Consider the following 14,763-nt stretch of genomic DNA (forward strand, 5'->3'; position numbering starts at 1 on the left):
ACTGAGGGAGCGCTGCTTTGTCAGAGAGTCAGTACTGAGGGAGCGCTGCACTGTCAGAGGGTCAGTACTGAGGGAGCGCTGCACTGTCAGAGGGTCAGTACTGAGGGAGCGCTGCACTGTCAGAGGGTCAGTGCTGAGGGAGCGCCGCACTGTCAGAGGGTCAGTGCTGAGGGAGCGCTGCACTGTCAGAGGGTCAGTGCTGAGGGAGCGCTGCACTGTCAGAGGGTCAGTGCTGAGGGAGCGCTGCACTGTCAGAGGGTCAGTGCTGAGGGAGCGCTGCACTGTCAGAGGGTCAGTGCTGAGGGAGCGCTGCACTGTCAGAGGGTCAGTGCTGAGGGAGCGCTGCACTGTCTAGTCACACAATCTTCATTTTTCGCTGCCACAAACAGTGTTTGACACAAGAACACAAATGAGCCACTAGAGTGTTGATGAATTTAATTGAAACTTCCTCGCAGCCTGAGATACAGCAGTCATCACCTCTCGTCCGGTTTCAATGTATTTGTAACCAGCTGCTATCACTCTGTTGGTCTTTATTTTACAAAACCTTTTTCAGGTAAGTCCCCAGAATTGAGCTGCACCTCAATCAGATGCAGCATTGAGGAGGTTCCAGCGCAGCAATCACTGAGAACCATTAAACCTCCCGTCTCCCATCTCAATCAGCTTCAGTGATGTTCCTGCAGCTTGCTTTAGGAAAAGGATTATGTCGCTCCATAGGCTCTCGTGCTGCAGGATAACCTGTAGAATTCACCAATGATGTGGACAATGTTTCTCAATGTGGTGAACAGGAGCAGGATCTGCTCTCAGTTCTCAGTGTGGCATTGACTGGGCGTGAGTCCAGGTGGAGGGTACTCTGAGAGCTCTCACTAGACAAGTGCAGGCCATTCCTTGCCAACAGCTCTCGAGTCATGAGCATAAAAGCCTCGTCAACGTTCTGAGCCTCTTTGGCTGATGTCTCCAGCGCGGCCAATAGCCCAAACTTCTCTGTTACATTGCAAGCTTCCTCGAATGGAACCTCGCGCCTTTCCTTCAGGTCAGCTTTGTTCCCTAAACAAAGACAGGAAGGAAGATCAGTATCAGGTCAAAACAGTGCAGCGCTCCCTCAGTATTGACCCTCTGACAGTGCGGCACTCCCTCAGTACTGACCCTCTGACAGTGCAGCGCTCCCTCAGTATTGACCCTCTGACACTGCAGCACTCCCTCAGTACTGACCCTCTGACAGTGCAGCACTCTCTCAGTACTGACCCTCTGACAGTGCAGCGCTCCCTCAGTATTGACCCTCTGACACTGCAGCACTCCCTCAGTACTGACCCTCTGACAGTGCAGCACTCTCTCAGTACTGACCCTCTGACAGTGCAGCACTCTCTCAGTACTGACCCTCTGACAGTGCGGCGCTCCCTCAGTACTGACCCTCTGACAGTGCGGCGCTCCCTCAGTACTGACCCTCTGACAGTGCAGCGCTCCCTCAGTACTGACCCTCTGACAGTTCGGCACTCCCTCAGTACTGACCCTCTGACAGTGCGGCACTCCCTACTGACCCTCTGACAGTGCGGCACTCCCTCAGTACTGACCCTCTGACAGTGCAGCGCTCCCTCAGTACTGACCCTCTGACAGTGCAGCGCTCCCTCAGTACTGACCCTCTGACAGTGCAGCGCTCCCTCAGTACTGACCCTCTGACAGTGCAGCGCTCCCTCAGTACTGACCCTCTGACAGTGCAGCGCTCCTTCAGTACTGACCCTCTGACAGTGCAGCGCTCCTTCAGTACTGACCCTCTGACAGTGCAGCGCTCCTTCAGTACTGACCCTCTGACAGTGCGGCACTCCCTACTGACCCTCTGACAGTGCAGCACTCCCTCAGTACTGACCCTCTGACAGTGCAGCGCTCCTTCAGTACTGACCCTCTGACAGTGCGGCACTCCCTACTGACCCTCTGACAGTGCAGCACTCCCTCAGTACTGACCCTCTGACAGTGCAGCACTCCCTCAGTACTAACCCTCTGACAGTACAGCGCTCCCTCAGTACTGACCCCCTGACAGTGCAGCGCTCCTCGGTATTGACCCTCTGACAGTGCAGCACTCCCTCAGTACAGACCCTCTGACAGTACAGCAATACCTCAGTACTGACCCTCTGACAGTGCAGCGCTCCCTCAGTACTAACCCTCTGACAGTACAGCGCTCCCTCAGTACTGACCCCCTGACAGTGCAGCGCTCCTCAGTATTGACCCTCTGACAGTGCGGCACTCCTTCAGTACTAACCCTCTGACAGTGCAGCGCTCCTTCAGTACTGACCCTCTGACAGCGCAGCGCTCCCTCAGTACTGACCCTCTGACAGTGCGGCACTCCCTCAGTACTGACCCTCTGACAGTGCAGCGCTCCTTCAGTACTAACCCTCTGACAGTGCAGCGCTCCCTCAGTACTGACCCTCTGACAGTGCAGCACTCCCTCAGTACTGACCCTCTGACAGTGCGGTACTCCCTCAGTACTGACCCTCTGACAGTGCAGCGCTCCTTCAGTACTGACCCTCTGACAGTGCGGCACTCCCTACTGACCCTCTGACAGTGCAGCACTCCCTCAGTACTGACCCTCTGACAGTGCAGCACTCCCTCAGTACTAACCCTCTGACAGTACAGCGCTCCCTCAGTACTGACCCCCTGACAGTGCAGCGCTCCTCGGTATTGACCCTCTGACAGTGCAGCACTCCCTCAGTACAGACCCTCTGACAGTACAGCAATACCTCAGTACTGACCCTCTGACAGTGCAGCGCTCCCTCAGTACTAACCCTCTGACAGTACAGCGCTCCCTCAGTACTGACCCCCTGACAGTGCAGCGCTCCTCAGTATTGACCCTCTGACAGTGCGGCACTCCTTCAGTACTAACCCTCTGACAGTGCAGCGCTCCTTCAGTACTGACCCTCTGACAGCGCAGCGCTCCCTCAGTACTGACCCTCTGACAGTGCGGCACTCCCTCAGTACTGACCCTCTGACAGTGCAGCGCTCCTTCAGTACTAACCCTCTGACAGTGCAGCACTCCCTGAGAATCAACGGGGATACAATAGAAAGTGAGGCCATTCTGACCATTCTCCAATGTAAAAAAACACAAATTCAAGGTCAGAGGTCACTGCATTTAAAAAAATCTCATCTCCAATCTTTCTCTTTTCCCAGTCAACTTTCACTGTGTCTCATGGTTCCTCACTCTCCGTCACTGGGACATTTTCTGCCCATTTACACCACCATGGGATCATTACAGCACAGAATGAGACCACTTGCTTCATTGAGCCCATACTGTCTATCTGCAGAGTTATCGTGTCAGTCTCATTCCCACCCCACTCTATCCCTGCAAGTTTTATTCCCTCAAGAGTCCATTACATTTCCTTTTGAATTCACTCGTCATCTCTGTTTCCACCACCTCTACTGGCAGCGAGTTCCAGCTCATTACCTCTCACTACGTAAACAATGTTCCTCCTCACAAAATCTGTGTGCTATTTTTAAAGGCTGGGCTTGCAGATCACAAAGGTACAAACAAACAAGAGCTTTGTTGGAAAGGTGTTTTACTCTGGAATCTGTCGCCTGCCCATTTGCCCACTCAAATGGGTAATCAATCAATAGTCATCAATGATCACATGATTAGATTTGTCGGGCAGCCTTGTTCCAACGAGGAACAAACATACATGAACAACACCTTCCTCCCCCTGTGCATTAGAGGTTCCTGCGATGAACATTAACAACCAAAATTTACAATATGAACAATTAACAAACACAACAGTCAATAAGTTAGTTGTTTCAGAGGACGTTGATTCCTGTGTGGATGTCGGTGAACCTCAGGTGTCTGAGTTTCCGTGTTGACTGTAATCTCTTTTTTGGGTTTAGTTTGGACGTTGTGCGTAGTTGTCTCAACCAAAGTGGACGTAGTGTTGGGAGGTTGATTCGGTGTGAAAGTGTCCTCAGCTGGGATACGGTCTTCCACAGTAGTTTCTGGTATTGTCCACTTCGCAAGAATGCCTAGCTCTTCACTTGCAGTTTTTTGCGGACTCTCAGTTGACTCTGTCTCTGGCAACTAATTTTAGTTGCTAAAAGTATTTTTAAAAATATTTTTATTAAAGCATTTATACACACATATATACACACATCAAACACAACCAAAACTCAAAAGAGAACAAAGAGGAAATATAACAAATAAATAACCAACACGCCAGCACCCCTCCCTCCGTGCCGTACCACCACCCACTCTGCCCCTTTTTTAACTCCAAAGTCCTCTCCATCCCTCCCCCTGCTGACTTACCTATCCTGGAAGAAATCGATAAACGGTTTCCATCCCAGGTCAAACCCCTCCACAGACTCTCTTGAGGTGAACTTGATTTATTCCAGCCTAAGGAATTCTGCAAGGTCGCTCACCCACAACCCCGGTTTCTGTGGCTCTGAGTCCTTCCACCCCAACAGGATCCGTCTCCGAGCTACAAGCGAGGCAAAGGCCGGAAAGTCAGCTTCTCTCTACCCCTGGACTCCCGGATGCTCCGACACTATAAACACTGCCAATTCGGGACTCGGGACCACCTTCACCCTCAGTACCTCCGACAACACACCAGCGAACCCCCGCCAAAATCTCTCCTGTCTCGGACAGGCCCAAAACATTTGGACTTGATTCGTGGGTTTCCTCTCCCCCCGCACCTATCGTCCACCCCTCAAAGAACCTACTCATTCATTCTAACCACTGTCATGGACCCATTCACCCTCCTCAGAGCATCCTCCCATAACCCAGCCTCTAACTTTCCCGCAGCTCCCCCTCCCACTTAACCACCCTCCCAATCCATTAATTCTTTATATATCTCTGACACCAACCTCTATTCCCGACAGCACCTTGTCCTGTAACCCCGGGGGGCGGCAGATCAGGAAAGGACAGCACCTGCTTTCTCACATAGTTCCGTCCCTGTAGGTATCTGAACCTGTTTCCGCTGGGCAATTCATACTCCTCCACCAGTCCCTCCAAACTCAAGAAGCTGCCCCCCACGAATAAATCCCCAAACCGTTTGATCCCCACCCGCCACCAACCCTGGAACTTCCCCAGCACCCCCGGAGCGAACATGTGATTCCCACAGATCGGAGTCCAAGCCGGGGCCCCCTGGAGCCTCATGTGCTGCCGCCAGTGTCCCCACACCCTCCGGGCTGCCTCTACTATCGGACTCATGGAGTATCTGACCAGCAAGAATGGCAGAGGCTCCGACAATAACACTCCCAAACTAGTGCCCTTACACGAGGCTGCTTCCATCCGCTCCCAAAATGACCGCTCCCCCACTACCCACTTCCTAACCATGGCTATATTTGCTGCCCAGTAGTTAAATTTGGCAAGGCCAGCCCATCCTCCCCTCGCCCCACTCCAACAGCACCTTCTTTACTCGCCTGGCTTTCCCCGCCCACACAAATCCCGATATCAATGTGTTAACCTTCTTAAAGAAGCCCCTCCTAAAGAAGGCCTTTGAGATAAAAATCGGGAGGTTCTGGAATAGAAACAAAAACCTCAGGAGCCCAGCCATCTTCACGGACTGCACCCGCCCCGCCAGTGATCGCGGAAGCACATCCCACCTCTTAGTAACTTCATTGCAGCGTTAATGTCAGCCTACTTGTGACAGTATTATTAATTAATATTAATAAAATCCCCTTTAAGCTGCTCTTCCAGCCGGGCCAGATTCAATTTGTGTAATTGCTCCCACACCCGCGCCACCTGGATGTCCAGATACCTGAAACTCACCCCCACTACCTTAAACAGCAGCTCGGCCAACCTCCTCTCCTGCCCCTCACCTGAATCGGGAAGACCTCACTCTTCTACATGTTTAACTTATAACCCAAAAACCAGCCGAATCCCACCAAAATGTCCATAATGTTATAAATGAATAAACCCTTTATTGTTACAAGTAGGCTTACATTAACACTACAATGAAGTTACCGTGAAAAGCCCCAAGTCGCCACATTCCGGCGCCTGTTCAGGTACACAGAGGAGGAATTCAGAAGTCTCAGCTGGTACGGGAATTGAACCCGCGCTGCTGGCCTTTTCTGCATCACAAACCAGCTGTCTAGCCCACTGAGCTAACGTAGCCGATCATGCTGCCCACCTAACCTAAAAGCTTTTACACTTCCGGGGTCCATATCCCTCTATTTCCATGCTAATCACGTACTTGTCAAGACGCCCCATAGACGTGATCATCGTACCTGCGTCCACCACCTCCTCCGGCAGCAGGTTCCAGGCACCCACTATTCTCTGTGTAAACAAAGTTCTCTCGCACATCTCCTCTAAACTTTGCCCCTCACACCTTAAACCTTTGTCCTCTTGTAATTGACTCTTCCATCCTGGGGAAAACTTCTGACTATCCACTCTGTCCATTTCCCTCATACTTTTATAGACCTCTGTCAGGTCATCCCTCAACCTCCGTCGTTCCAGTGAGAACAAACCAAATTATTCAACCTCTCCTCATAGCTAATGCCTTCCATACCAGCCAACATACATATAAACCTCTTCAGTACCCTCTCCACATTCTTCTTGTTGTGCGACCAGAATTGAACACTATATTCCAAGTGTGGTCTAACTAAGGTTCCATATAGTTGCAGCATGGCTTGCCAATTTTTTATACTCTATGCCCCAGCCAATGAAGGCAAGCTTGCCATAACTACCTCCTTCACCTGTGTTGCCACTTTCAGTGACATGTGGACCGGTACACCCAGTCTGCCTGTCAATATTCTTAAGGGTTCTGCCATTTACTGTATATTTCGCACCTGTGTCCGACCTTCCAAAATGCATGACCTCACATTTGTCCGGATTAAACTCCATCTGCCATCTCTCCACCCAAGTCTCCAACTGATCTATATCCTGCTGTATCCTCTGACAGTCCTCATCGCTATCCACAATTCCACCAACCTTCGTGTCGTTTGCAAACTTACTAATCAGACCAGTTATATTTTCCTCCAAATCATTTATATATAATACAAACAGCAAAGGTCCCAGCATTAATCCCTGAGGAATGCCATTAGTCACAGCCTTCCAATTAGAAAAGCATCCTTCCATTGCTACTCTCGGACTTCTATGACCGAGCCAGTTCTGTATCCATCTGGTTAATTCACCTCTGATCCTGTCTGACTTCGCCTGCTGTACCAATCTGCCATGAGGAATCTTGTCAAAGACCTTATTGAAGTCCATGTAAAGAACATCCACTGCCCTACCCTCATCAATCATCTTCGTTACTTTCTCCAAAAATTCGATCAAGTTGGTGAGACATGACCTCCCCTTCACAAAACCATGCTGCCTCTCGCTAAAATGTATTTTTGCTTCCAAATGGAAGTAAACCCTGTGTTGAAGAATCCTTTCCAATAATTTCCCTACTACTGACATAAGGCTCAGAGCCTGCTACTTCCTGGATAATCCTTGCTACCCTTCTTAAACAATGGAACAACGTTAGCTATTCTCTAGTCCTCTGGGACCTCACCTGTAGCCAGTGAGGATATGAAGTTCCTGCCAAGCCCCAGCAATTTTCTCCCTAGCTTCCCTCAGTATTCTGGGGTAGGTCCCATCAGGCCCTGGGGAATTATCTACCTTAATGTTTTTCAAGATGCCCAACACCTCGTCTTTTTGATCTCAATGTGACCCAAACTATCGACACACCCTTCTCCAGACTCATCATCCACCAAGCATTTCGCTTTGGAGAATACTGATGCCATGCACTCATTTAATACCTCATCCATCTTGGGTGGGCCAACCCTTTCCCTGGCTACCCTCTTGCTCTTTATATATGTGTAAAAGGTCTTGGGATTTAGTTTAATTCTGTTTGCCAATGACTTTTCGTGACCCCTTTTGCCCTCCTGACTCCTTGTTTAAGTTCGTTCCTACTTTCCTTATATTCCTCACAGGCTTCATCTGTTTCCAATCTTCTTGCCCTGACAAATGCTTCCTTTTCTTGTTGACAATACTCTCGTTATCCAAGGTTCCCGAAACTTGCCATACTTATCCTTCTTCCGCACAGGAACATGCCAGTCCTGAATCACAGTGATGTACCCACACTGCACTGTGCCTTTAATTCAATGGGTTTTATTTTACTCACAATGTTATTTGGCTGCACTTTGTCAAACACATTTCATGAAATAGCCCATGCATCATTGAATTGTGTCTCAGATCCTTGTCCAGTAACACTACGTTGTGCTCATTGAACCTCAATTTGCAGCGTAATAATAATAATCTTTATTGTCACAAGTAGGTGTGAAAATCCCCTAGTCGCCACATTCCGGCGCCTGTTCGGGTCCAACGAGGGAGAATTCAGAATGTCCAATTCACCTAACACCACGTCTTTCGGGACTTGTGCGAGGAAACCGGAGCACCCGGAGAAAACCCACACAGACACGGGGAGAACCTGCAGACTCCACACAGACAGTGACCCAAGCCGGGAATTGAACCCTGGACCCTCCAGCTGTGAAGCAACAGTGCTAACCACTGTACTACCATGCCACCCAGGCATGAGGTTCACAAATAAAAACAAAACACTGTAAATACTCAGTGGGTCAGGAAACATCTGTGGACAGAGAAACAGAGTTAATGTTTCAGGTCTGTGATTCTCACGTTCTAAGTCACAATCAGAGAGGAATTGACAAGGCAAATAATGTCCATCAACCTACCAATCAACATCTGGACCACATTAGCAGCTCCATATCGCTGAATCTCATTGATCCAGTGAGGTACAGAGTTGAAGGACGATAGATTGGTGATATCATAAGCGATCATTGCTCCATGGGCACTGCGATAGTAACTCTGTGTGATGGTCCGAAATCGCTCCTGGCCAGCCGTATCCCACACCTGTACCTTCACACAACAAATACATCATGTTAGATCTTGCCTATCCCTGGCATCCAAACCACGCCCAACAGCATCCAAATTCAGTGGTCAGCAATCAGGGAATATCGAGGGAGAGCGTGGTGACGCAAAGTAGGAGTAACAACTTGAGGGTATGATGTACAAGCCGCAAAAACAACGGCCAATAACCAGAAGTGAGCAAAAGGCAGTGGGGTCGGACTGAGGGTGAGGGACTGGGGATGGGAGTGGGGATGGGAGTGAGGGAGTGGGGATGGGAGTGAGGGAGTGGGGATGGGAGTGAGGGAGTGGGGATGGGAGTGGGGATGGGAGTGAGGGAGTGGGGATGGGAGTGGGGATGGAGTGAGGGAGTGGGGATGGAGTGAGGGGGAGTGAGGGACAGTGGGGATGGGCGTGAGGGACAGTGGGGATGGAATGAGGGAGTGGGGATGGAGTGAGGGAGTGGGGATGGACTGAGGGAGTGGGGATGGACTGAGAGAGTGGGGATGGAGTGAGGGACAGTGGGGATGGACAGAGGGAGTGGGGATGGAGTGAGGGACAGTGGGGATGGAGTTAGGGACAGTGGGGATGGAGTGAGGGAGTGGGGTCGGACTGAGGGTGAGGGACAGGAGTGGGGATGGAGTGAGGGAGTGGGGATGGAGTGAGGGAGTGGGGATGGAGTGGGGGATGGGAGTGAGGGTCTGGGTATGGGAGTGGGGATGGAGTGAGGGAGTGGGGATGGAGTGAGGGAGTGGGGATGGACTGAGGGACAGTGGGGATGGACTGAGGGACAGTGGGGATGGACTGAGGGACAGTGGGGATGGACTGAGGGACAGTGGAGATGGAGTGAGGGACAGTGGAGATGGAGTGAGGGACAGTGGAGATGGAGTGAGGGACAGTGGGGACAGTGACGCAAAGTAGGAGTAACAACTTGAGGGTATGATGTACAAGCCGCAAAAACAACGGCCAATAACCAGAAGTGAGCAAAAGGCAGTGGGGTCGGACTGACGGTGAGGGACTGGGGATGGGAGTGAGGGAGTGGGGATGGGAGTGAGGGAGTGGGGATGGGAGTGAGGGAGTGGGGATGGAGTGGGGATGGGAGTGAGGGAGTGGGGATGGAGTGGGGATGGAGTGAGGGGGAGTGAGGGACAGTGGGGATGGGAGTGAGGGACAGTGGGGATGGAATGAGGGAGTGGGGATGGAGTATGGGAGTGGGGATGGACTGAGGGACAGTGGGGATGGACTGAGGGAGTGGGGATGGAGTGAGAGAGTGGGGATGGAGTGAGAGAGTGGGGATGGAGTGAGGGACAGTGGGGATGGACAGAGGGACAGTGGGGATGGAGTGAGGGACAGTGGGGATGGAGTGAGGGAGTGATTGATAGTGAGGACGGAGTGAGGGAGTGAGAGACACTGTGACAGAGTGAGGGAGTGATTGATAGTGAGGACGGAGTGAGGGAGTGAGAGACAGTGAGGATGGAGTGAGGGAGTGAGGGACACTGTGACAGAGTGAGGGAGTGATTGATAGTGAGGACGGAGTGAGGGAGTGAGAGACACTGACAGAGTGAGGGAGTGATTGATAGTGAGGACGGAGTGATAGTCAATCGGAATGGGTTGCTCCACCTTTACTCTCTTGCCCTCAATGTCCAATGTTTTGACAATGAAGTCGACTCCAATCGTGTTCTGCTGCTTCTCGTTGAATACTCCAGTTCTGAAACGGTGAACCACACAAGTCTTGCCAATGTTTGAATCTCCGATTAGCACGATCTTAAAGAGGTAGTCAAAGACTTCATCTGCACCGGCACCCACCGTATTCATACTGCAATTAAATAACACTTAAATCTATCAACTGGTAATAAAATCTCCATCAAAAGTACTGATATCAATAACAAATATGCTTTCATCACAGAACGGTTACAGCAAGAGGCCATTCACCCCACCCTTTCTGTGCTGTACCTCTGAAGAAGCAATTCCCTCACTCCCTCATCACTGTCTCACTCCCTCACTCCGTCCTCAGTGTCTCTCACTCCCTCACTTCGTCACTCCCTCACTCCGTCCCGTACCAGCCTCCCCGGACAGGCGCCGGAATGTGGCGACTAGGGGCTTTTCACAGTAACTTCATTGAAGCCTACTCGTGACAATCAGCGATTTTCATTTTCATTACTATCACTCCCTCCCTCACACTGTCACTCACTCCATCCTCACGGTCTCTCACCCCCCCCCACTCTATTCTCGCCGTCTCTCAATCCCTCACTCTGTCCTCACTCCCTCTCTCCATCCCCCACATTCTCCATGTAATCCTGCACATTCTTCCTGTTCAGATAATAATCCAATTCTCTTTGGAAATCCTCAGTTGAATCTGCCCCAGCAGATCCGAGAGTGGACAGTTCGATCCGGATCCTAACCGCTCGCTCAGTTAGGAAGTGTCTCCTCACATCTCCATTGCTTCTTTGTCACCTTCAATCTGTGTCCTCCGACTCTCGAGCCTCGACCAATCTGAACAGGTGACCAGGGGACAATTTCAAAGTGGGGCCACGAAACTTGGAAGTATTGTAAACTGTGAAGAGGACAGTGTAGAAGAAGGACATGGACAGGTTGGTTGGGGGGGGGGGGGGGGGGGGGGGGGGGGGGGCAGAGAAGTGTGAGGTGATGTATTTTGGTAGGAAGAACATGGAGAGACAATATTGAATGAGGCGTGTAGGAGCAGAGGGCGTTTATCTGCAAAGATGATTGAAGTTGGGAGGATAGGCGGAGAGAACAGTTCATAAAATATTCTGGGCTTTATTAATGTGGGGCATGGAGTACAAGGAGGTTATGCTGAATTTACACAAGATACTAGTTAGATCTCAGCTGGGATAGTGTGCACAGTTCTGGGCTCCACGTTATAGGAAGAATGAGAACGTGTTGGAGAGAGAGTGTGGAAGAGGTTTACAAGAATGGCTCCAGGGCTGAGGATTGGAGAGATTGGGACTGATCTCCTTGGAGAGAAGAAGGCAAAGACGAGATTTGATAGAGATGCTCAAAATCATGAGGGAGTTCGACAGGATAGATCGGGAGAAACTGTTCCCACTCTTTAAAGGATCAAGAACGAGAGGGCACAGATTTAAAGTGATTTGCACAAAGATGCGATTGTGGTGTGAGAAAAATCTTTTTCACACAGCGAGTGGTTGAGGTCTGGGGCGGAATTCTCCCCTACCCGGCGGGGCGGGGGGTCCCGGCGTAGCTGAGTGGCACCAACCACTCCGACGTCGGGCCTCCCCAAAGGTGCGGAATTCTCCGCACCTTTAAGGGCCAAGCCCTCACATTGAGGGGCTAGGCCCGCACCAGAGCGGTTGGCACCACCCTTTCACGCCCGCCGCCCGGCACCGGCCGAAAGGCCTTCGCCGGTTCGCGCATGCGCCGGTGGTGACGTCAGCGACAGATGCCGCTGACGTCACCACCAGCACATGTGCACTGGGGGATTCTCTTCCGCGTCCGCCATTGTGGAGGCTGTGGTGGCAGCGGAAGGGAAAGAGTGCCCCAAAGGCACTGGCCTACCCGCCGATCGATGGGCCCCGATCGCGGGCCTGGCCACTGTGGGGACACCCCCCGGGGTCCGATCGCCCCGCCCCCCCCCCCCCCAGGACCCTGGGGGCCCGCTCGCACCGCCACCAGAGGTGGTTCAAACCTCGGCGGCGGGAGAGGCCTCCCAGCGGCGGGACTTCGGCCCATCACGGGTTGGAGAATCGCCGCAGGGGGCTCGCCGATCGGTGCGGCGCGTTTCCTGCCCCTGCCAATTCCCGGGTGGCGGAGAATTTCTGCCACAGCAGGGGCGGGATTTTCGGCGGCCCCGGGCGATTCTCCGACCCTGCGGGGGGGTCGGACAATTTCGCCCCTGGAATGCACTGTCTGCCAGTGTGGTGGAGGCAGGTTCAGTTGGGGCATTCAAGAGGGCATTAGATAATTATTTGAATAGAAAACTATGTGCAGGGTACTGTTACGACCTATCGGGTTAGTCCGCGGTAAATTCCAGCCCCACTTGACCCAGAGCCACAACACAATTGAATTAATCAATAATTCTTAGAAAAATACCCAAAGTCTTTGGCCTTTGGCTGCCTAATAATTACAGTCATCAGGTTTGTAAATATAAACACATTTACTGTTTATTCATAACAAGAACTCGAATGAAATATTCAGCAAATACAACTGGTTAACTATTATCCAACTGCTAATCTCCCACTCTAATTTGACCCCACCCTCTGCACACACACAAGACAGACAGACACAGAAGGAAGAGGGGTGAAAATAATAAGTAAAAGGAAAATAGTCTTTGTTTCAGATGGGCTGTCTTTAAGCAGACCTTCCATCAAAGTTTTCAGGTCCACAGAGAGAGATCATGAGACATAGGAGCAGGATTAGGTCATTTTGCTTCACCAATCAATCATGGCTGATATCTCATCCCATTTTCCTTCCTTCTCCCCATAACCACTGATCCCCACAAGCCAATTATTCAAACTGCATCCCACCCCATCTCTTGGACGCCACAAAGTTTGCGTTTTGCTGTCCAAAACTTGTAACTTTTGAATTATTAATTTCCCCCACTTGACTTAAAGATACATGTCCATTAAGAATCAATGGATCAAAATGACAACAGCAAAATAAAGAGGAAAAAAGGGAATCAACAAAAAGGGCCTGACAACACAAGGAAAAGGCAGGAGTATAGCACCAAGTCATGATGCTCGCTTGGAAAGCCAGGGTGCACACACAATGGGCCGAATCGTCTCCTGAGCCGTAACAATTCTGTGATTACCTAAGTTCAGCATAACCCCCTCGCTCTTGTCCTCTGAGCCCCTATTTCTAAAGCCCAGGATGCTACACACTTTATTAACTGCTCTCTCCACCTGTCCTGCCATCTCAATAACCTATCTAATAAACACCCAGGTCCCTCTGCTCCTGCATCCCTTAAGAATTTTGTCCCCCATTTTGTATCGTCTCTCAATGTTCATCCTGCAAAAATGAATCATTTCACATTTCTCTGCATTAAATTTAATCTGCCATTTATCCTTTAGAAATTTTCCTCTACCCTCCTCACTATTCACAAAACCCTCATTCACAGGAAAGATAACACTTGGACCAGCATTTATTGCCCATCTTTAATTGCTCTTCAGAAGCTGCTGGTGAGCTGCCTTCTTGAACCACTGCAGTCCCCGAAGTGTGCTATTAAGGAGGGAGTTCCAGGTTCTTCCCCAGTGACTTTGAAGGAACAGGCGTCGATATATTTCCAAGTCAGAATGGTGAGTGACCACCCTCCAGGTGGTGGGGTTCCCAGGTATCTGTTGCCCTTGTCCTAGATGGGTCATGGGTTTGGAGGATGCTGTGGAAGGAGCCTTGTTGAGTTGCTGCAGAACATTTTGTAGATGGTACACATGGCTGTCACTGTCCGTCAGTGGAGGAGGAAGTGAATTTTTCAAAAAGATATTCATTAAAGTTATTTCATTTTTACACAAAACGCACGATACAAGCAAAAAAAAGATAACTACAGGTGTCAATGTAAAACAGGTACAGTCCAAAACAAGTCATTACCGCGTTAGCAACAAGACTCGAAAATCCCCTCACGGATAAATGGCCAGTCTGCACCCAAACAGGAGACAGGCAACAATTTAGAGCTACATCACATCCATAGCTTCTAAACAGAATGACTGAACAAAATGATACCCAAGAACTCCAGTACGAAGGGAATTCTCTAACTTTTATTGTGCACTTCGATCTCTTTTCCGTATCCAGACTGGAACATAGAACAGTACAGAACAGGCACTTCGGCTCTCGATGTTGTGCCGAGCATTGTCCGAAACCAAGATCAAGCTATCCCACTCCCTGTCATTCTGGTGTGCTCCATGTGCCTATCCAATAACCACTTGAAAGTTCCATTACAGGAAGGATGTGGAAGCATTGGAAAGGGTGCAAAGGAGATT

General features: G+C 50.6%; 1 protein-coding gene across 1 annotated transcript; it reads right to left on the reverse strand.

The window, feature by feature from the left end:
- Positions 1 to 418: 418 nt before the first annotated feature.
- LOC119955157 (ras-related protein Rab-19-like) lies at positions 419 to 10,630 on the reverse strand. Its single transcript, XM_038781091.1, has 3 exons — positions 10,436 to 10,630; positions 8,644 to 8,827; positions 419 to 1,044 (listed from the first exon to the last, which is right to left on the reverse strand). Exons 1-3 carry the CDS (start codon positions 10,628 to 10,630, stop codon positions 770 to 772), a joined length of 654 nt encoding a protein of 217 aa, XP_038637019.1. The 3' UTR covers positions 419 to 769.
- Between the last annotated feature and the right edge of the window lie 4,133 nt (positions 10,631 to 14,763).

The sequence above is a fragment of the Scyliorhinus canicula genome, chromosome 20, assembly GCF_902713615.1.
Source record: "Scyliorhinus canicula chromosome 20, sScyCan1.1, whole genome shotgun sequence".
Lineage (NCBI taxonomy): Eukaryota > Metazoa > Chordata > Chondrichthyes > Carcharhiniformes > Scyliorhinidae > Scyliorhinus > Scyliorhinus canicula.